Source organism: Ambystoma mexicanum, chromosome 8, assembly GCF_040938575.1.
Source record: "Ambystoma mexicanum isolate Mex_15411 chromosome 8, UKY_AmexF1_1, whole genome shotgun sequence".
Classification (NCBI taxonomy): domain Eukaryota; kingdom Metazoa; phylum Chordata; class Amphibia; order Caudata; family Ambystomatidae; genus Ambystoma; species Ambystoma mexicanum.
The window spans coordinates 1,149,902,093-1,149,926,067 of record NC_090929.1 but is presented as its reverse complement, the minus strand read 5'-3'; the positions used below and the strand labels follow the sequence as shown (position 1 = coordinate 1,149,926,067).

Sequence of the window (23,975 nt, the reverse complement as noted above, 5' to 3'; positions counted from 1 at the left end):
TGATGGCCCTCAGCTCCAAAAGATTGATGTGAAGTCGGGACTCCGATGGAGACCACTGACCGCTGATGGACAGATTGTTGGCATGAGCTCCCGCACCTTGTCAGGGAAGCGTCGGTCACTACCGTGACATCCGGCAATGGCTGCCAAAAAGGCTCCCCTTTCATGAGATTTTTCTTGTCGGCCCACCACAGAAGCCCCGGCGAAACCGAGATCGGAACATGAAGGAGATCTGACATCCTGCCCGAGAACTGGGACCATTGAGTTTGTAGAGCCCACTGAAGGGACCTCATTCTCAAGTGAGCCTCTGGCACTAGAAAAATGCAGGATGCCATGAAGCCGAGCAACCTTAAGAATTCGAAAGCCGGAAGACTCAGAGCATGTTGAAATTTTGTGACCATCTGAAGAATGTGATGAGCCCTCAGATTGGGTGGCGAGCACATCCCCAAGGACGTGTCCAAAACTGCTCCTATGTACTGGAGCTGTTGGGAAGGTGTCATGTGCGACTTCTTGAAGTTGAGGGAGAAGCCCAGCTTGTGAAGGGAGCAGCAGGTGACGCTGAGATGATCCAAGGCTTGTTCGGGAGAACGCGCCCTGATCAGTCAATCGTCCAGGTAGGGGTAGACGTAAATCACCCCTCTCCTGAGATGCAGTGCCACCACCACCATGAGCTTGGTGAAGACCCTTGGGCGGCGGTGAGCCCGAACGGCAGGACCCGAAACTGATAGTGGGATCCGCCAACTGCGAACCTGAGGTATCTCCTGTACTTGAGATGGATCGGCACATGAAAATAAGAATCCTGCAGGTCCAATGACACCAACCAATCCTAAAGTTGGAGAGCCTGAAGGATCTGAGAGAGAGTGACCATCTTGAACTTGTCCTTCCTGAGGAACTTGTTCAAGTATCGTAGGTCTCAGTCCTCCATCCTTCTTGGGTATAAAAAAATAAGGGGAATACCAACCCTTGTTCCACTCCGCCACAGTCACTGGTTCTATAGCACCTTTCTCCAGCAGGGCCAAAATCTCCAGCACAAGGAGAGGATCTGGAACCTTCAAAGAGTGTTTCCCTGGTGAATTGTCGTGAGGCCGGTGGAGAAAAGGGAGGCAATAACTGTGGGCTATTGTATCCAGAGCACATGCATCTGAAGTAATGGCTCGCCATTCTTTGAGATGCTGAGACAGCCTGCCCCCCACAGGAGAACAATGAGTCATGGCCTCAGAGCAGTTTAGCAGCGGCAGTGCTTAATGGCAAAGAGGCAGCTGCCTGAGCGGCTTAGGAACCTCTACCTCGTCCACCACAAGTGAATTTTCGTTGGCCCCTTTGACTGGCCATCCTTTTCGTCTTGCCAAATGAGGAGTAATAGCGAAAAGAACCACCCCCCCATTGCTGTACCCCAGGACCCTCGGGAATATGCTCAGACGCAAGCAAAATACAATTCCACAGAGTGTGCGAAAATTTTGCCAAGGCACATGTGGAGTTGGTCGACTTCAGCGCCATACTCCCAGCAGAAAATACCTTGCGTGCCCATCTATCCATGCATTTATCGTCCCTATCAGGAGGGATGGTAGGGTACGCTGCTTGCTTTGAGGTGGACATAGCCGCCTGGACCACCAAACTCTTGTGAGTGGGGTGTGTGAACAGGTAGCCGGGGTCGCTACTGGATGGGTGGTATTTCTTTGACAACTTGTTAACCGCCGGAATAGATTCCGGGGCAATCCAAGTAGCAGCCACCCTCTTTTGCCAAGCCACATGAAATGGCAACACCGGGTCAGTGGACAGACCCTGATCCAAGATGTGGGTAAGGTCATCCTGATCATAAGCAACCGGAGGCCTGGACCAACCTAGGTACTCTACAACCTTCAACATCAATCTCTGATCGGCATGATCACCAGGCTCGGGCTTACCAAACTCCATCTCAGGAGACGTGTCCAGGCCGCTGGCATCATGCAAGGATTGACGCAGATCCTCAATTCGACTTTCCTCGGAAATTAGACATTCCGAAACACCATGCGTACCATAAGGAAGACCAAAGAGCACATCCTCCTCCTCAGACCTCTCTTCCTCTCCAAAAATATTCTTGAGAGACTGAAAGAACTCCTTCTTAGGGAGAGGAGTACACCTTTTATCAGGGACAGGCTTCACTGACTTAGAAGCAGCCTTCCTTGGAGGTGAAATAGCCACAGGGGCTTCCACCAGTAAATTCTGCCCAATAGGCGCTGATGGCGTCGATGGCGTTGACAGCTCCGACGACGTCGACAAAGGCGCCGAAGGCTTCGAAGGTCTGACCGGGGGTCAAGACCCGACAGACTCACTCGATGGACACGGTGCCGATGATGTCAACACTTTTTGGACAACTTCACAGGCTTTGACGGTTTTGTTGGAGACAAAGACCACGACCTGGACTTGGCACGTCTCTGGCTATCCCCTGATGCCTTGTCCGAAAGGGATCTTGATGGCTAGCAATGTTTATCGCGCCGACCACCCGGGCCCGAAGGCGCACGAGTATCGGTCCGAGACTGTTCCTTGCTGGCTTCAAATGAAGGCGCCGACGGAACTGTGCTGTGAGATTGAAACATCTGTAACGTTTGCTCCCGAAAAGCCTCCCATTCATCGAGGGTAGAGGATTTAGTGGGGCATGACATTTTTTTCAGGTAGTCATCTGACGGGGAAGGCGAACGGTGATGCCGCTTTCTGGACCGCCTCGACAAAGAGGAAGAGAGGAGCGAACCGCTCCGGGACCTAGATCTCCTGGACGTCTTCGGACGAGGAGACTCTCTTGACTCGTCGGTCGACATACCAGTAGATTTGGATTTACAGGGCTTGAAAACACGGACTACCTTCAATTTCTCCTTACGCTCCCGCAAGGCTTTGGCAGTCAACGACTGACATTTCGAGCAGTAGTCCATGGCGTGGTCCTCGCCCGGGCACTACAAGCAGATATGGTGTGGGTCCGAGATGGAAATCTTGGACCCACAGTCCCGACATTTCTTGAAGCCAGACCGTGGGGTCGTCGGGGTGGAAGAAGAAGACATAATCACACAATACGAAGTAGAAGCCACGAGGCGTGCCGAGTGCTTGAAGCAAATACATTTGCGGAAAAAACAGAACTGAGGCTACGGGCGCCATACGTACTACTTATAACATCTGCTGACGTCAACCTCGACAGAGGTCTTCGAGGGACATCGACCCGACGCCATTGACACAAGGGCGCCCACTGTCGAAAAAAAAAAATTCTGAAGCAGCACAGCTGTGGACATTACATGTCATAGATGAGGAATACGCCGGAGGACACAATCCATTCGAAGGAGGGGGGGGATCAGGCGTTCCTATTCAAAGTGGCTTCGGCTGCATAAATATCAAAAAGAATGCTAAAAGTGGCATGACCTAGTGCTATTCTCTGTCAGAAATGAAACCAAAGAATTCTGGGAGATAGTGAATGGCCACAGCACCTCCAAGCTTGATTTAAATGGAGTACAGGAATCCGAATGGATTGCCTATATCACTACCACCCTGGGACTGCCCGGAAGGACTCTCCCCACACCTCCATGAGTTATGGGCCATTGGTCGTTTGAGAAGAGAGTAAAGGAGGTTTAGGGGTTCATTGGTGCCAGTAAACCCTCAAGGACCCCAGGGCCTGATGGGCTATGTAATCTTGTTCTTAGGGCCCTTCACTGGCTATTTAGCTGTATTTCCATCTTCCAGGTGGATCCCTGTTCCTGGCAGGATAGCATTCTGGTTCCAGTACATAAGAAGGGTGATCGTGCCGACCCACATAATTATCGCCTTGTGGCCATGTTGGACGTCTCGTCCAAGGTATTTGCACGAATTCTACTGGACGAGCTGACCACGTGGCCAGAGGAGAATAACATCATCCCCTAGAACTAGACTGGTTTTAGGAAGGGCTGCTCCATGTCAGTAAACATACTTGCACTGACCTGACCTCTATTGTGGAACAGGCCCTGTTGATTCACAGTTGCCTGATCTACCAGCATTTGTAGATGACAGTGCTGCCTTTTACACGGTAGGTCGAATAAAGTTGTGAGGTTGTGTAGGAAGTGGCGGGTTAGGGGATCCCACCGGTTCTCCACATGTTAAAATAAGGCTGGGGGGAGAGGGTGGTACTTCCGCTTGGATCTTGACACAGGTTGGCCTGAAGCAGGGCTGCCGCCTGGCACAGAGTCTCTTCAACCTCTATCTCTCAGACATGGGCCGTGCATTGGTTGACACGAAAACTCTGCCTTCCCCTCAAAGTCCACCTGCTCAAGCCCTACCAATTAAGTCAATAGACTATCGAAATCTATTGGCCAGTATCTTGGCATATATTTTTATATCTACGTTCAAGACCGCAATGGGACGATAAGAAGCACAGAGGGTTTGGTCTTTCCTGGCCTTGGGAATAACAGAGATCTTGGTCTCGCCCACAGTACCCATTGAGACCCCCTGAGAGAGCATCTTATTGAAGAGATGAGGGAAAGCACCCAGTTAACATATTGCTTGTAAAAAGTAGTCGATAACACATCCATCCCCAGGGCCGTTCCTCCTTCAGAGAGGAAATGGTGGCCTTTAGGATCGCCTCTTTTGTGATTTTCCCATTGAGTAGCTCCTGTTCCACCGTGAGATGGGGATGCAACATTAGTGGCATAGAGGGTACTGAAGAATTTGTCAAATTCGCCCCATATATCTTTGTGCTTGTACACCATGTCCCCATTCATCCCATGAATCCCTACAATGTGCCCTGACCTGACTCTTTGCTTGAGCTTTCAGGCCAGAATTTTCCCTGCGTTGTTGCCCTCCTCAAAGAAGTTTTGTTTAGCCCAAATTCAGAGCAACTCTCGGCCTTGGAGGATTCGAGGATATTGGCCTGTCTCCTAACAGTCAGCAGGGCCCTAAATGTAATCTTCAATCCTGTTCCTTCTCCTTAATGTTCCTGGCAACTAACAAGGCCTGCTCTCATCTCAACTTGTTGAACACAGTGACTATGGAAATGAATATCCCATGCATGAAAGCCCTAAATGCATCCCACCTAGTCTCAGGGACTGGAAGAACTCTCATATGGCACGCTCTACCTAGCTCTTCCCAACTGGGTTTTTCAACAAGGTCCGGTTGAACTTCCATATCCTAAGTCTTGAGTCGCATGCCTAGAGGTTGAGGGTCATTATTAGTGGGGCATGATCTAAAAACTCTATGGTGCCTAACTTGATCTCCTCTATTCGCGGGACCGTCACTTTGTCAACCAAATTATAGACTACACTTGGTGCGAGTGCGAGAAAAAGGTGTAGTCCTTCTTGGAAGGGTGAGCATTCCGCCAGGCATCCACCAGGCTGGAGTCCTCTAACTGCCAACTGAGATTCTTAGAGGACAGGACAGCTCCCAAATAAAGTCGTTTAGAGGAGTTCCAATTAGCATCCATAGGCAAATTAAAGTTCCCCCTCCCGTATTATGATATGGCACTTGCAAATGTCAACAGCTCTCCTAACATAGCACACAAGAAGTCACTCTGTGACCATAGACTGTCGCCAGGGTCACCTCCACCCTGCCAATATGGCCAAGCAGAAAAAGGTATCACCCCTCCTTATCTGCCTTCATTGAATTAGTTTGAAAGTTGATCTTGCCACTATTAGTATGCAAACTCCCCTCCTTTTCATGCAACATGCTGAGAAAAACTAATGGATTAAGAGATTAGTGTGCATTCTTCTACAGTCTACGCTTCTCAAGCGGTTCTTCTGTAGGAAGGAAAAGTCTATCTGTTGGTGTTTCAGCTTCTGAAGTAGAATGGTACACTTCGTAGGGGAGTTTAAGCCACTAACATTATAAGTCAAGCATTTCAGCACTGCCTCAGCTGTAGAAAATGCACCATATATTCAGTTCCAAACCCAAACACCATGCATCCACCCACGCCGCCCCCGATACACTCCCTGAAAGCTATTGTCATTCTGTATTTTAAACTAACATGGTATCCAAACCAACCAATAACACTACAGTGTACCAGCAGTGGTGCAATCCGGCAGACTAGCCACCCAATCAGGATGGGTCAAGAACCCACTAAAAAGAGAGGCCAGCAAGTACATCCCGGGACGTGGTACCCCCATCCCAGCCTTGACCCCCAATTGCATCTGTTAGCCTGGGGGAAGACATTCTTTTAGAAGAGGAAGGGGCAAGCATGTAACTCAGATATATTCACCCTATCGGGCCTGTAAGGTGCCTCTCCTGCGGCTACATCCCCCAGCGAGCTCTCTCCTCCAGCCTCTGTCATTGTCCTCCCCATGAGAGGGACGCAACATTATTCAGAGGACCTTAGCAGCCTCCTCCGGGGTTGCACAGCATTTCTGCTTGCCCTGCCGTTCAAAGATCCAGCCAAACGGGAATGTCCACCTATATCTTATTTGCTGCTTTTGTAGCGTCCTTTTGATCAGGCGGAACAACTGTCTTTCAGGAGCTTCTGACGTCCATAGATCATTTTGCCCATAGATTTAAAGGCGCACAGTATCTGCTCCTTGATGGTATAGGAGTGAAACCTTATAATGATGTCTCTTGGCTGAGAACCTTGACCTTTCCTCAAAGTGCCAACTCTATGGACACGGTTCAGAGTTATGCCACCCTTGGCAACATCTGGGAAGGCATCTGCGAAAAACTTAAAGAACCATGCTCTCAGGTCGGATCCCTCAGAGTGTTTCTCCAGGCTCCTGATTCTCAGGTTCTCCCTTAGGTGCCTGTTCTCGTGGTCCTCAATAGTTGTCAGGCAGACAGTCGCCCATCCTGTTTGGCTCCCACCAATTTGCCCTGCAGGTAAATAACATCTTCCTGCAAGGAGTGTATAGACTTTTCAGCATGGCCCTGTCTGGTGGAGACCTACTTCAGGTCCCTGGAAAGTTCTAGTAGAGACTTTCTGATCTCTTACATGGCCTCCACCATCTCTCTCTTGACTGCTTGTGAGATTACCTCTTTCGGAGACACCATACATTCCATCAGGTCTTTTTTGGTAAGGTGTAACGAGCTGGGTTCAACCAGCACATGTTCAGCCATCTTCCCCTCTGCTCCCTTCTTCAAACCACCCTTGCCCATTCCAGTTGTCTGTAGGGTTCAGAGGGAAGTAATAGATCCCCTCTACCTGGGGTCTTGCGGGTAGATATATGACTGGTGCACCAGTCGCAGGCCTGTCTTCACTTATCCTCACAGGGCTCAGTGCTTCCGTGCATCCACCACAGATGCAATACAAATAATAATACAGTGGTACCAAAACAAAAGAATGTCCATTCAATGATCTATGAAAATTAGGATCTTAAATTAAACTAACAAAAATGCACACAATTTATAAAAACAGAACTGATTAGCGACAGTAAGGTAAAAAATAGGGAGAGAAGATGAAAGCTGCGCTTTGGCTTTGTAGTAAGTTATGCTCGGGAAAGACGTTTGGCAGCAAAATGTCACCCCTTATGTGGGTATTATTTATAAAGGCATAGAAGAGGGCACTAGAAATATGGCCCATGGGACAGGGCATCTTCAAATACCTTTGGTTTCTTGTGTTTGGGTCACACCACCATTGAGCCAGGCTTCCAGGCACTTTCTGCAGTCGAACTGGGGTTGAGGGGTGGTCGGGTTGCGTTGTTCCAATGCTGAGCTGGTGTCGAGGTGACTTCAAAAAGGGGTTCACAGTGAATCAAGTCAGATTTCGAGATGGGGCGAGTTGATGACTTGCAACAGGCAGAGTCTACAGACAAGTCGAGTCAGGACAGGACAATGCTTCCCTGGGTAGAGTCAGCATCCAGGATGCGCAAGTGGATGGCTTCCAGAGGTTCGAGTTGACATGTCGGGTCAAGACGATGCTTCTGTTGGGGCGAGTCAGTGGTCGAGATGAAGCGAGTTGAGTGTGCCCACAGAATCAAACTGGCAGTAGAGTCATGATGCACAATGCGCTTCACTGGGTCCAGTTGGCATCAGATGTAAGTGGATAAAATCGCTTAGAGTCCCAAAAGCAGCATTGCAGGTCCTGCAGCTTTGGTCTACAGTAGGTTCACAGACAATATGCCATTTAAATTTGAAGGGAGAAGAGCTTTCCTCCTGCTTGGCTCCTTGTGATTTTGGCTCTATGGGAGAGGACACTGATATAGACTGTATCACTAAAAGAGTTCCAGGTGAATCTTTGTCTTGAAGTTTAAAGATGAATCAACTATGGGGAGGGTGCTCCCTTTATATATCCAAAGAACAAATTACTTACCTCTCAGTAATGTTCTTTCTGATGGATGTTCCTCCCATGGATTCCTCATCTATGATATTCTACCAACAGCGTGACTGATCTTTACACATTCTTCTGCCACCAGGAGGTGTAGTGTGGCTCTGCCTAAAATCACTACGCATCTTGCGCCAGTTATATCATCGGGGCCAGTATATATATCGCAACACTGGGCCACATGACCTTAGTTTTCCTTTTTTCCCTAGCATTCTGTTACAGATGGGCCACAGAACGTTTAAAGGCTAGCCAACAAGATAGGCAAGTTGGGAGGGCGATGAGGAATCCATGGGTGGAACATCCATCAGAAAGAATGTTACTGAGAGGTAAGGAGTTGTTCTTCTAATGAATTCCTTCCTCCCACTGATTACTCATCTAAAGTAATCTCCCATAGCAGTACGTGGATCTGGGGGAAAGAGGACACTACCTAAACCAGAAAACTCTGGAGGAAATCCCTGTCAAAGAAGATGTCTTGCCCCCGAAAGAGAATGCAAGCAGTAATGTTGGGCAAACATGTGCCGAAAAGCCCACGTAGCTGCTTGGCAAATGTAAAAGAAAAGGACCCACCTATGTAGGGCAGAGGTGGATGTAGGGAAATGTATCATTTTCATGCTTCATCCCCTCTCCTAGTAAGACCCCCAGCACATTTTGCTGGTCTTCTTGACCTTTTTCCTTCTATTCTCAATGAGTGGAGTCTTTTTCCACTCATTCATTCTTATTTGCTCTGACTTTTGGAACTCTGTTCGTTGTGTTTCACTTTTAGTATGGAGTCTACTTTCTTCCAGATCTCTTCCAAGGCATCTGTGTTTAACTTTTGCAGCACACAGCTCCTTATGGGCAGTGTTGCTGGGAACCCTTTGGGTTCTCCTTTGTGATTCTTTCTATATCCTTACTGTGAGAAACCTGAAGGTGTCTTACCTGCTAGCTCCCGGGAATCTGTCATCCAGGTGGCCAGGGCATGGCCATCGCTTTTGGATCCAGTTCCTGGTGGTGGGCCAGTGCAGGAGGATCACCTGGATGAGGGGTCTTCGGGGAGTGGAAGTGGGACACCGGATGATTAGACGCGGTATCCCCTTCCCTTGGGTGAGCGCTCCTGAGCCAATCTCTTGCAGCAGCATGTTTTCTATGTAGTCTGTCGGGTCTCGGCCCTCTTCCCCTTCCGGTAGTCCCACCACGCGTATGTTGTTCCATCGTGCCCGTCCCTCTCCCTCTTCTGCGCAGTGTTCTAAGTTGCCAACCTGTTGTTGTAGCGCAGCCACTTATTTGGCATTGGTCAAGCTAGTGTCGGTATTGACCTTCACAGTACTCTCGAGGCCGCTAGTGGGCTCTGCCAGTGCGGGCACATCTTGGCGCAAGAGATTGACATCAACGCTGACTGCATCAACCTTGATTTCCAGTGAGGATTTCAATTTCGCCATTGGCAGCATCCAGCCTGCTCCCCCATGAGGACTTTAACTCCGCAATAGAATCCAGGATCTGCTGGTCGCCCCTTATTGGGTCTGTCCCTCCTTGCGCGTCTCCACCATCTTTTGCGACACCTCCGGGTGATTATTGAGCCGGTTTCGTGGAGATGTCCAGTGTGGGTTGTTTTGCTTTGGTCTTATTTGCCTTGGATACCATCTTCTATTGTATGTGTAGCCTATCAGCTGTCCTCCGCTTCGTTGGTATGGCCTCCGGAGGTTCGAACACACATTCACTGCCGTAATTCACCACGCGTGAGGCTCACCAGGTTGCTCAGCTCAGGTGCATGAACCTGCGTGCTGTGCGCTCCGCGCAACATTCTTGCTCTTTTCTTGTGTCTGGTGTCATCTATGACTGGTCGGCTAGTTGTACGCTTTTCATTTGCATTGATACCTCCACCAGAAGCCCTCCGGCCACCTGTGCCTGGTGAACAGAACAGAAGGACTGCACTATGGCTGAGCTGTATCCTTGCTTGCACATTCCGACCTGCAGTGTTTCAATGGTCCGAGGGTGACTCTGCCACTGGTTATATCGGACTGCGGGCACTCTTCCATACAGGAGCTAAAATTGCAGTGTCTTGCAGGTGTCCTGCCTCTTTATTGCGCACCTTGGCCCTGCGTTAGTGTTTCCTGCAGATACACTGCGTTAGCACTCCTGTGTCTAGACTGCTTCGGGTGTCAGCTCAGCTCACTCACCCTAATGCGCAGGCTGCTTGCCATCTTGTATTGCAATTATTCATTTTTCTCCCCGCTCTCGTTTACAGTACTCGTACATGGCTCATACGCTGTCCCTGCCAACGCAACGCATCACGCGGCTTTTATTACGAGGGTCTCCCGTTGTGTATCAGGTTGTTTGAGAACTGCGTACCCTCGCCGAGCTTCAGTCACCATCTCCTGTGTGACTCAGTTCCGGGCTGGTCTCCGCATATACTTGTGTTATTGAGGCATTAGAGTTCGCCTATACAGTTGCATCATCATGTAGTCTTCTCGAGTGCCTCTGTGCCGTTGCCTTCCTCCTTCATGGTGCGGCTTCCCTTTGTAACTGTGATTCACACTGCGTCCGTTCCACAGTGCGGTGCCTTCATCTCCCAGACCTAACAGCTGCACTGTGATACATTGTAGCCATATTTCGCTGCCACAATGAAAACCGCGCAGAACCGCTTCATGCACTGCCTTGCTTATTTCTTAATGACTGGTCCGTATGTGCACGTCGATCAGGCCCGTTCTTGTTGGGCTGGTAAGCTACTTTTTATTTTATTTCTTTTGTTCGTCCCCAGGCGCCATCTTATTTGTTTCTGCGGCGCAGAGTCAGCAAACTTCTTTAATGAACGGGCCGCGTCCTGTGTTATTGTTTGCACCGAAAAGCAGTTCCAGTCATGCTGCATACATTCATATTGCTGCTATAATGATTAGGCACACCACAGCTGGGTTGGAGTGTCTTTGCTTCGTCGGAGCATTAGAGGATCTGCAGGAGTTCATAGGGATCCCGTCCTATTCCATGGCCATGTAGCCACGCCCCGCCAATCTGCACGGACTTATTCCCATTTTAAAAGCTAGAAAGGTTTGGAGTTGGTCTTGGAAGTGTGACATGGGTGGGATTGGGTTGGTGATTGGTATAAGCTTCGCATCTCAGAGATTATAAAATGACAATCCACCATCTTGGAATCAAAAGGTGCTTTTCTCCTGGGCATGTAATTTCATGACGGTACCACTGGGTTAAGCCGCCAAGTTATTCCAGTGGTATAAAATCGTGTTGCTCCCACCCGTGGGCCACCAAGGGGTTGTGGGCACGAGTTTCACACGTAAGAATTCATCATGTTTGAGGAGACTCACTAATGTCAACACATTTCTTGTGGAGCCTGGTGATTGCGGACCTGTGAACAACTTACCTTGAGATAATAAGAGATACCTTGTACACAAGGCTACTGATCATGTAGCGGCCCTGGATAACCACCCTGTAAGACCCCTGGAGCCAACACCACAGAGCGGGTGATGGTCCCAGACTGCAGGGTCTCCCAGCACCCATCCACTACCAGTCTTCTGCATGTGACCTTGTCACTACTGTGAGAAACCTGAGGGTATTCTCGCAAGTAGACCTTGAGAATCCCTTATTCAGGTGGCCAGGGAAGGGCTTTCGCTCACAGATCCCAACCCTGGGGGTGGATGAGCGAGGGAGGAACACCTGGGTATGGGAGCCCGGGGTTGTGCTCGGGAAAATACCCTAGGTGAGACGCTGTATTATACCGGAGAAGAAGGTGAGGAGGACGGAGTGTCTGAGGATTTTGTAGGCTGTACCACATATGCCTCCCTTCCTCCCATTGAATCTCTCTGGTCCAAATACAACAACCACTCTGTATATAAAAAAATCCTCTAGGATCCCAAACCCTGTTGCATTCAGTAACTATACCTCCCAGGATCACTGTTTTCCTGTTTCCTACCCGAATACTCCCAATAATTCTTCTCCACATTTTTGAACACCCTGTCTACTTTGACAAAACAATACCGTTCCCACAATCCTGCCCCCTGTACATTTCACGATAATAATCCCAGTCAACCCTACCAATCACGTCCTTTTGAGTTTACCAAACCCCCTAAACCGAGGGTTGTAATTCCATATAACATATTTCTCCATCCTACCGGATAGGACACTTAGCAACTCTAGTCCCCCCACCCCCGCCATTTCTAATGGAAACACTTTCCCATACCGTGAAAAACAACTAACAGAGCCGTTTAACTAACAAGTCCCAACATAAGGGTCAGGCAAAGTCAGGCAATTGAGCAGAGCCACACACACCTGACAGCCCTTTCCTTTCCTCACAGGGATAAAAGGTAGGGCACGAGAGCACATGACGAGCAAGGCAAACCGCACGACGAGACAGCTATCCCAGGACGGCAATTCAAGAGGAGACAAAAGGCAGCGAGAACCGAAGGTGTGACAAAGAGAGAAGCGATCTTGCCCTTTCCGACCTAGACCAGCAAAACCTCTGTGGAAGGAATCAGAAGACCGCAAACAATATCCAACGTGTGTTGTAGCAGATGTCAATGGCACACAGAGCAACCTTACAGTGATAATCAGACCAGGGAGAGACGCTTGCTACCGTGGTACCGTCCTTGACTCCAGAGACAAGAAAAGCCAGGAGGTTCATCATAGCCGGCGAGTCGAGGGGAGAACCGATAAAAAAACGAACTGTGTTTATCGAGAGTCGCAAACAGCAAATTAAAGAACTGTTAACATTAAGGAAAAGCCAGCTGCAGAGGGGTCCAGCACCACGTGGGAGCTCATTCGAGAGACCCTGGTTGATCCCACGTTTGTTGAAACTACTGATACAAGAAGGCCCTAGGAGAGCTGCAAGGTAAAGGTTAAAGTGGTCATACAGGGGTCTAGCAAAACCCCATGTACAGTCGAATGTCTTTGACCTGCACGTCATTGGGAAGCTAAGGGAGATGAATCCTGCATAGTGATAAAAGAGAAAGAACTATGCTTTAAATTAGAGTGAACCCAACAGAGGGATGCCGATTGTACGGGGCGAAGCATGATGTCACAATGAACAGTGAGTTGACAAGAGTGAACCCAATGGAGGGATGTCAACAGTGAACTGATTAAAAAGACACAAACTTGTGAATGCCACAGGTGAAGTTGTTTTGAGAAAAAGCCATAGTGAACCCGACAGAGGGGGCCAAAAACTCGGGAAGAGTCTGAGCCCGGAAGAGGGGGATCCAGGGGTGAAAAGTAATCACCCAACGACACGTGAATTTTAGGAGGGTCTGAACCCGAAGAGGTGGATCCAAGGGTGAAAAGCCATCACCCAATGACACATGAATGTAGTAGATGTTATCTTTTTGAATGCAAGCCATAGTGAACCAGAGGGAGGGAGGCTGATATTCGAGAGGGGCCTGAGCCCAGAAGAGAGAGACCCAGGGTTGAAGAACCATCACCCTAGAGCAAGCGGAAAGGAACTTCTGTTTATTATTTTTGAACATATCAGGCCCCCAGAAGCAAGAAATGTAACCAATGAAGATCCAGATATCGCTAGGAACATTTTGTGGATCTGAGGCCGGAAGAGTCATCACCCACGTACATACGGAAAGGAACTTTTTCTTTATTATTTTGAACACATCAGGTCCTCGGAGGCAAGAACCTTTTGTAGATCCCTTTTTGTATTTAGTTGTAAGGATTGGCAATAGTGTATTTTTTAGTATAGGCCCTTTAATTTGACAAGACGCCACTAGGACTGCCTTACTATTATGTGATGGGCGTAGTGTGCTCCCATCTTAGAGGTAGTTTTAGATTAGGCGTTTTCCCAACCTGCATATACAGTTTACTGAACACCCTTGAACTGTGATCACGTGTGTCTGTCTTCACTGTTGCCACCATGAGCTCCTTACACTACCTACAAACATACATCCAGCCACTAAAACAATCAGAACTCAAGACACTTGTAATGTGCTTGTACTAATTCATACATAGACCCCTGCCACTTCAAATGTGCAATGGCTTACATTTTATTCAAGCCTTTAGTTCATAACTGCTGTTCTAATCCACGCCCCCACCAAACACACATCACCAATATAATGTGCTCTCAAGCTTTTCACCACGAGATGGAAACCCTTAAATTCCAAAACAGTAATGCTCAGAATAAAGGTCAATGCGGGGGGACTTATATCCAACTGAGTGCTTAACTCAGCAAGCTAAATCAATTTTAATTAACCTGCTTATGCAAACAATTCAGAGAAAAACGCCTATTAGTAGACAACAATACCATGTGACAAAGTTGCACTTATCATGTTGCAGAATGGGGTTGAGAACCACCACTCACAAGGTTAAGTAGGCACAAGAGCAGGTAAATGTTGGAATGCCCAGTCTAACCCTAGCCCTCCGTGCATCAGTACTCTTACAAACCCAGAGACCCCTTCGATAACCTGTGTGAAGTCCCATACCCTAAGCAGATCAGAAGTCAATACTACAGATGACAGGGTCCTTGTAGGGAATGGACAGACAACCCTGATATGCTATCAGAAAATAGTTAGATAAGCAGCAACCAAAGCAGACTAACTCTTGAGTGAGAAGGAATGTGTTTCAAAGGAAACAAGGATTTCCAACTGTATCTCCCTTTGGGACCGTTACTACGGTACCCTGAGATGGAAATGGAAATCTGACAGTTTGGTTGGACCAGAGACAATGCTTGTGAGCCATGCACTCGTGCACAGTTGCCAGCAGGCTTGATTACTTTTTTTCTTTTTTAAGGCATTCGTTATGAGTTTGTGTTTTTAAGATGTATCTTTTGCTCCTCTAAAAACCTTCAGTAATTACAGAATTATTTTAACAAACATTCTTTATATATGCAGTTTTAAAACAGAAACAGTAAATCACTTCCACCATGTACATTTTAATGCACATCTCAAAAGACAACATGCACACCCTTCTCCAGACGTTTGTTCTTTCTATTTCCTCTAACATTGGCTTTATTTACTCATCGTCCCCCTCTCTTATGCCCTGTCCCCATTACCTCCCAATCCCCAAAACATATATCCTTCACCTTACCCTCCCTCTACACCCCATCTTCACCAGATCTCCCGCTCCTTCCCACCCTAAAATCCGGCGTCCCCCTATTCTGTGCAGTGTGATTCGGCTGTTATGTCTCCCTTTTGCACTTCTCTGTTTACCCATGCTGTCCCCTTTGCATCCACTTTCCCCATATTTTGTCATGCTTTTGCAGACACCCCCTATTTCATATACCAGCTTTTCTAGGCCCAAACACCTGTACATCCAGTCCTCCCACATTTGCAGAGTCAGAACTTCCTCTCCTCCCATTTTACAACAATACACCTCTTCACCAATGCGAACGCCAGCCCTACAAGGCATCATTCGTGGCCCATAAGAGAAGAGTCACCCCATTTACCCAGAAAACAGAGTTTCGGGTCAATTTCCAAGTCTTCCTCCACTATCGTGTTTAGGACTTCAATCACCTAGTTCCACAAACAGCTTACGTTTGGACATGTTCACAATGTGTGGATATACGTTCCCGTCTCAGTCTTGCATTTGGGGCAGGAGGGGTGTCCCTTCTGTCCATTTCATATAACCTCTGGGGATTGTAATACACTATGAAACATTGCGAAACGTATAGTCCTAAGCTTCGAATCTATCACCATCCCTTTCATGTTGCCCAATGCACTCTCCCATTACCCATCATCCAATTCAACTAGGTCGCTTTCCCATGCAGTTCTCACCTTTGTTAGAGGCCTTAACGTGACACTAGTTAACCACCTATACGTCATAGAAATCGGTCCACCCTCCAGATTGTCCACCGCCACAATCCTCAATAGTGGCAAGTCCTGCAGAAGTTCGGGCTAAGCCATTAGCCTCGTACCTATGGCATGCCTAAGTTGCATATACTGATAGAATATATTTGGGGACACCCCACTACTCGTTAGGTCCTCAAACAACCTTATTACGCCCTTCTTGAACCACATCCTCTACTAGCGTACCCCCTTGTCCCCCAATCTGTACCTACCCTGGACTTTCTTCATATATTACCTGGTCGAACCCCCATTCTCCCTTGGTCCCACTCGCATGCCCAATGGCTGGATCCCCTTCCTCTAAGAAAAAACAATCATCCACTGCTAACAGTTGGATAGCCCAAAAATATAGCTGAATATTCGGAAGATGCAGCCCCCCTTCCCACCCTGCGTTCCTTAAGATATCCAATGCTATCCTCGGGGTACCGGTTCCCCAAAACATACGTCGTACTCCCTTATCCATCCTATCGAATTCTAGAAGCCAAACATTCTTAAGAATCTGCGAAAAACAACTTTTAACACAATAACAAACACGCACTGCGAAGCGAGAAGAGATAAAATAAAGAAAATAAAGATTCAAGACATGCGAGTTACAGTCTCTGTTGTGTGCCCTAGCTGCTGCATGCACTGTAGGTATACAGAGCAGGGGTGGTTAGTTCTTATTCAAACTACCTGCTCGTGACTAGCCCCAAGCTGAAAGCAATCACTCAGTCACCATTTGGCAGGCCAGCAAGAATATCAAAAGGGCCAAACAAATGGAAAAGGTGTCGTAGTTGGAGGACAGTGTAACTAGATTGTGTGTGTCCGAGTGGTGAAGAGTAGAGAACAGGAAAGAGGAGAAAGGCAAACAAATAAGGCAAGCAGAGGAGTGGAAAAGGTGACGGGGAAGTGGAGAGAAGGTGGGAGGGAGAACATCAGAGTGTAGGAGAGGAGACGTTGATGAAGGAGAAAGGAGTGGAGAGAAGGGATGCAGATGAGAATAGCCGAAGAAGGAGGAGCAGTGGACTTGACCAAGAAGCACAGGAATGGAAAGGAGGTGGCAGAGGAGTGAAGTGGAAGAGAGACGAGGAACATCTGAAAGAGGAGTGGAGGGAGTGATAAAGGATCACAGAGGTGGAGAGGAGACTATCAGAGAGAAGGAGTGGAGGAGTACTAAGGGGGAGATGGAAAGCAACAGAGCTGGGAAGATGAGGACGAAAAAGATGAAGTGGAGGAGTGATCAAGAAGGCAAATGAAAGATCAAGATTACAACCACAGCATTGTGAATTGTCAAGGAGGATAGAGTCAACCAAAGGAAGGAAGAAGTGATAGTACCAGTACCAAGGAGGCCTGAGACGGAAATAAAAGGACAGAGGGATGGCCTGGAGTCAGTTTCTTCAACAATTTCTGATTTGGAGGAGGAAACCAAGCCCAGAGGGGCTTGAACAGTCGAGAAGGTGCTGAGCCCAATAACCTCTAGGCCCAACGTGATCCAGCAAAGGATCTTAAAAAGTCTGATCCCTGGCCCACATCCTGACCACACAAGCCCCAGCTGCAGTGGTGCCAAAGGTATCTAGAAAGAGAAGCAGACATGGGGCATCCTGACAAGAAAGACACTGCAGCCAAGAAAGAAGTGAGGGACACTTAAAAAAAAAAAACAAATACTGATTTGACTTTTTGTCCAACATCAGGAAGGCAGAGATCAAGGGATAGAAAAAAAGGACAGAGGACCACTGACCTAGAAGGAAGATTTATTTTTTATATCTGTGCACCTTATTCAGAGCAAATCCTGTATGTTGCTATTATATTAAAGGCTCAATGAACCTAGAAACCAGCAAATATCACACCAAACACCAACTGAACATAAATAACCAATATTTACAAACCGATATAAACAGTCAAAAATACCAACTCAAAGTCCACTAAACACAGATGCTTGCATCCATCCACCTAAACAGACTATAGGAATACATGATTGGCTGTGGTTGCTATGCCCTCTGTTTACGATGTTGAATAGATTTATTTACTTAATAATAATAGTTTTCCAATACGCTTGAAAAAAAATGTATCTAAATGAAATAATAATGTAATTGAGGAAGAAGCCATTGCATTAACTTATCTTATAAATGCAATTCCTTCAGAGCATCTCATTCACCCTCAAATCAGCTTGCTTTAACAGTCCTCACCTCAAATTGATTCACCTCAACACAACAGAGAAAATAAAATCTTGGAAAGCAATCCATTCCATTAACCACAGTACAGTGCCCCGTGTCTGGCCCACCTGCTTACTCTTCAAATTCAAATTTGCTCAAATATTACACCTGATATCTCAAACAAATCAGCAACAAATAAAACCCACCTGCGCCTAGAAGCTCAACACTTCCATATCAGACAACCTCAAAATAGCTCGGCACATTTCCACATCACAACTGATAATCCAAAAAGTATTTAAAATTAATTTGTTTCAAACCAGAAGATTTTTGATCATCAATAAAATATGACAAGATTTATGTAATTAAAGTTCCAAAAATGAATTACCTGCCCTTTTCAATTCAAACAGCTTAATGTATAACAATATAGTTACAAACAATGATTGCTGGAACGTGGCAACTTGACATTGTTTTATTCTGTGCAAAAAAAGAAACATTGGATGTTTCAGAAATATCACTGTGAGCAGTCTTGGAGGGAATATAATAAATGTTCGTACCTTAACAGAGAATGGCAACCTATTTTCTTTGAAAGAAAAAAAATTAAAAACAAGCTGCTGTCCACCCTTCGTCAAAGGGGCCAGGTTTCCATAGCAGTCAACGTGAATTGGTTTCCCTTCCAGAACCTGCCACAAACCAGAAAATACATATTATGGCCAATGCATAAACCTAAACGTGAAACTGCCAGTGCAAATACAATAAAAAAACATTTGTTAGAAATAATTAACTAGTACATATCGCTTACTAGTACGTTATCACTTACTTCTCCTAGCCATAACAGATGAAATAAAAATAAGAAAAAGGTTAGATCTGTACATTCAAATACCGTTTTTCGTTTTGTAACAATTATAATGGGATTACAAGCATTGTAACACAATATAATGTTGCAGACAGGTGCTCTTATAGAGAGTGGCCCATGTTTATGAACACCCATGGGATTGTAATGAATGAACAACTCAGTATTGGTAATCCTATAAATGACAATGCATTACTTACCGTAAAAACATTTCTGATGGTTGTATCTGCTTAGATTCACATGCTGTGCATAGTCTGACATCCAGTGGTCACTGCAGAGTATCGCATTTTTTTTTTTCGTAGTCGAAAAGGGGACGTCGACAAGGCGTGTCTGTAACACTATCCCTATAGTGACGTGCGGTGTACCCACAATCCCTCACGCGTCGAGATCCCTCCGTTTGTATTTTTTCTACCCTGAGGGAGCCTTCTAGACGTGAGCGAGTACAGAAAAGAGATATAAAAAGATGTCTATGTTCCTTCCATCCGAACGGGGAGGAAGGGTGGGCGCATGTGAATCCAAGCAGATACAACCATTCGAAATGCTTTTACGGTAAGTAATGCATTGTCTTCTGATGTTTGTTAATCTGCTTAGAATCACATGCTGTGCATAGACTAGCGAGCAGTACCCGGAGTTGGAGGTGGGTTGTGAGAAGGAACAGTAGAGAAAAGATGTCTTAATACTGCTTGTTCCACCTGGGAATCAGATCTAGAGTGGGCATCTAGACAGTAGTGTTTTGTAAAGGTGTGTAAAGAACTCCAGGTTGCCGCTTTGCAAATGGACTCAAGGGGAACATCTGCAATGAATGCTATGGATGCCCCAGTGCCTCGAGTAGAGTGTGCTCTTGGCTAGAAGGGTAGTTATCTCTTAGCAAGAGTGTAACAGAGAGTGATGCATTAAACAATCCATCTAGATATAGTGGACTTTGAGACTGCATCTCCTTCTCTTCCTGCTGCCACCGAGACAAAGAACTGATTAGACTTTCTCAGTGGTCTAGTTCTTTCCATATAAAACATGACAGCTCTGCGCACATCAAGTGTATGCAGGCTTTTTCTCCCAAATTTGAAGGGTTTTGAAAGAACGTTGGTAGTTCTATTGACTGGTTGACATGGAATTTCTAGAAGAATTTCGGTGCAAACCTTGGGTGTGTGCATAGAACCACCTTATCTTTGTGAACTGTTACAAAGGGGTCTAGAACAGAAAGAGCCTGTAGTTCACTTACTCTCCTAATGGAGGTGATAGCTATTAGGAAGGCGGTCTTAAGAGTGAGGTCTTTAAGAGTTGCCTTGTGCATGGGTTCAAATGGTGAGCCCATGAGCCTGGTAAGTACCACATTTAGGTCCCAGCCGGGAGCTGGGTTTGCTATCGGAGGGTGTATTCTCTTTACCCCCTTCATAAAGGCTTTAATAACTGGGACTTTCCACCATGACACTTTAAGTTGGGAAGTGGTGTATGCAGAAAGTGCCACTAGCTGGACTTTAATAGAATTGAATACTAGACCTGAGTCCAGTAAATGGGTCAGGTACAGAACAATTTGTGTGGGAGAGCAGTCAACAGGGTTGATGTTTCTTCCTCTACACCAGATGACAAATCTCTTCCATTTGCTAGAATAACAGTGATGAGTGTTAGGCTTTCTAGCCTCCCTGAGGATGTCCATGCATCTCTGCGGGAGTTGTAAATGTCCAAATTCTATAATCTCAGGAGCCAGGCTGCTAAGTTCATGGTCTGAGGGCATGGATGCAGTGTCCTGCCCTTGTCCTGTGACAGCATGTTGTACGGGCAGGGAAGTTTCACTGGAGGAGATAGAGACATCTCCATCAGGTGAGCGAACCATGGCTGCCGGGCCCACATAGGGGCCACTAGTATCATGGTAACTTGTTCCTGGTGCACCTTGTGCACAATCTTGTTGAGAAGGGGAGTCGAGGGGGGAAAAGCGTAAACAAATTTCCATGACCATGGAATCGATAGACCGTTCCCCTTGGATTGGTTCTGGGGGTACCTGGAGGCGTAATCTAGGCATTGTGAGTTCTCCAGTGTTGCAAACAGGTCTATTTCTGGGAATCCCCATTGTGTGAAAACGTCAAAGACGATGTCTTCGTGTAAACACCATTCGTACTCTGAGGGCAGAGGGAAGTCTCTGCTTAGTTCGTCTGCTAGCAGATTGAGTTCCCCTGGTACATGTTGTGACAGTAGGAACATGTGTTTGAGAGCCCACTTCCAGATGTTCTGGGACAGCTTGGACAGTCCTGGAGAGTGAGTTCCCCCCTGTTTGTTGAGGTAGTACATGGCTGTGGTGCTGTCCGTGACGACCGTCACTGTCTTCCCTTGTAGGTGTGTCTGGAAGGCTTTTAGTGCCTTGAACACAGCAAGCAGCTCCAGTAAGTTTATGTGCTTGGAAGCTACGCTCGGAGTCCAAACTCTGTGAGCAGTCTGATGGGATAGGTGAGCCCTCCATCCTGTGAGGGATGCGTCTGTGGTTAGAGTGGCTTCCACTGCGGGGGTGGCGAATGGTTTCTCTATTACCAGGTTTTCCATCGACCACCACCGTAGCGAGAGGACCAAGGCCTGCGAGACCACCACTTGATCGTCCCATTGTCCGCTAGCCTGACACCACTGGCTGTTGAGCCACTCTTGCATTGGGTGCATGCGCCGGCGCGCGTGGGGTACCAAATAAATACATGACGCCATCATTCCTAGCAATCGCATTGCTTTGCGTACCATCACCTCTTGAATGCTACATATTGAGGGATCTGAAACAGCATGTTTTGGACCCTCTCATTGGAGGGGAAGACGAGGCTGTCCTTTGTTCGAATTAGAGCCCCAAGGAATTGTTTGACTTGGCTGGGGTCTAGGCTGGACTTCTTCTCGTTGATGGAGAAGCCCAGTTGGAACAAAAGGTCTACAGTCTTTTGGGTATTTGAGAAGCATGTTTCGTAAGAATCCCCTGTTATGAGCCAATCATCAAGGTAAGGGTATACTGGGATGGACAACCTGCGCAGGTGGGCCACTGCCACTGCCAGTACTTTCGTGAATACTCTCGGTGCTGATGCTATCCCGAAGGGTATCACTCTGAACTGGTAGTGTTTGCCCTCTATCATGAACCTGAGGTATTTTCTGTGCGCTGGAAACATTAAAAAATGAAAGTATGCATCTTTCATGTCCAGTGTTGTCATGTAATGTCCTTGTGATAGCAGGGGGATCACTTCCTGTAAGGTCACCATATGAAACTTTTGAGGTTTGACAAATTTGTTCGCTGGGCGCAGATCTAATACAGGGCGCATGGTTAAGTCCTTTTTGGGTACAAGGAAGTACACTGAATAAATACCTTCCGTTACCCGAGATAGAGGCATGACCTCTATAGCTCCTTTTTCCAGTAGCTGGTCCACTTCTTGTAGAAGGATGGCGAGGTGTTCTGGTGTCATGCGTTGTCCCCTTGGGGGTCTGTATGTTGGGGAACTGTTGAATTCTATACAGTAGCCGCGGGCTATGGTTGATAGTACCCAGGGGTCTGATATTCCCTCCCATGCTGAAAGAAAGGATGTTAACCGGCCCCCGACCGGCGATGCATGGGAGGGGACCCGAATCGTCGATTCATTTGGTGTTGGTGGCTTGGGAACCTCTAGGGGATAGAACCCCGACCTCTCCCTTTGCCACGGCATTGTCCTCTCTGGTTGTATTGGCCACTGGTGCCTTGGTTAGAGGACCAGTTGGTTGCAGAGTATTGCTGCTGCTGATTTTGCTGCTGGCGTTGGCCTCGAAAAATGTGCGTAGAAATCTGGTCTAGGGGTTTGATGGTGTCAAACTCTTTCTTTGCCGTTTCTAGTGCCTCATCAACCGCCTTTCCAAAGAGGTTGGCATCTTCTATAGGCTTATTGATTAGAGATGCTTGTGTTTCAAGGTTAAACCCCGAATTACGCAGCCAGACATGGCGTTTGAGGAGTATTCCTTGGACTAGGGAACAGCCAGCTGTTTCTGCAGCATCCAGAGTGTTTTTCGCGATGCTTTGGTTGACTAGGGTCCCTTCAGTAATCGTGGCCAGAAGGCATGTACGTAGGGGTTCTGGTACCTCCTCGGCGTCCTTACGTAGCTTGCTCCATTGTGCGTCTGCGTAACTTGCTAGCAAGGAATTGTTGTTTGCAATCCTTGCGGAAAAAGCAGCAGAGGCTGTGATCCTCTTCCCCAGGGCATACCATTTTTTGCCCTCCTTATCTGGTGGTGCTTCGCTGGTAGACAGCGGGACCCCTGCTCTTTTCCTTGTATTTGTCACCACTAGGGAGTCTGGTATAGAGTGGCCCCTGACGTACAATGGGTCTGAAGCGGAGGGACTGAATAGTTTTCTATCCTCAGGTTGACCCCTCTGACCAACGCGGGTGTAGATAGTGAAGGGATAATTTGTCTCCTTACTGAGGCGAGGAGGGGAATGGTTTGGCTGACAGGGGGTTTCTCCTTGATTACCTTCTCCACAAAGTCAATGTCAGGAGAAATCTCCCCAGTGTCTATTTCGAAATGCGCTGCTGCCTTGCGTAGTAGTGCATTAAATGTAGGTTGATCGTCTATAGCTGACGTGTTCCTATTAGGTGAGTCCTCGGGAGGGGACAGGTTTAGTACATCAGGGTCTGAAAACGCTGATGGGACTGCCAGGACTGTGAAGCACCTTCCTCTGGGTCTTCTCCGAAGCCCCCCCCACCTATATCTGGATTTTCTGCAAAACCCTCTTCCTCTAGGTTTTGTTCCTCTTTGTTGCCTACAAATTTGTCCTCCTCCTGAAAGTGGGGGTCCTCTCCAGTGAGGTCATATAAATGTATATCCACTTGGGAGGGATTAAACAGCCTAGGGAATTTAGCCCTGGGGTCCACCTGAGGTCCCTCTCTTGCCCTCTTGGGTGGTGGTAGGTTTTGAGTCTCCATAAACCTCTCCATCTTCTCCATACAGAACTGGAGTCTCTCCAGGGTCTCATGAGGTACCCCTGAGCGGTCTGGGGGTGGGGGGAAGGGTCTTTCGTCTGAAAACGCTTT

The 23,975-nt window shown here is 47.4% G+C and overlaps 1 protein-coding gene across 8 annotated transcripts in view; it reads right to left on the bottom strand.

The window, feature by feature from the left end:
- ANK3 (ankyrin 3) overlaps positions 1-23,975 on the bottom strand; it is a 2,768,233-nt gene that overhangs the window by 321,447 nt on the left and 2,422,811 nt on the right. For all 8 annotated transcript variants that reach the window (XM_069611214.1, XM_069611216.1, XM_069611217.1 and 5 more), the window contains one exon: positions 18,668-18,793. In XM_069611214.1, the coding sequence (XP_069467315.1) occupies positions 18,668-18,793 (126 nt within the window). The remainder of the gene's footprint in view (positions 1-18,667; positions 18,794-23,975) is intronic.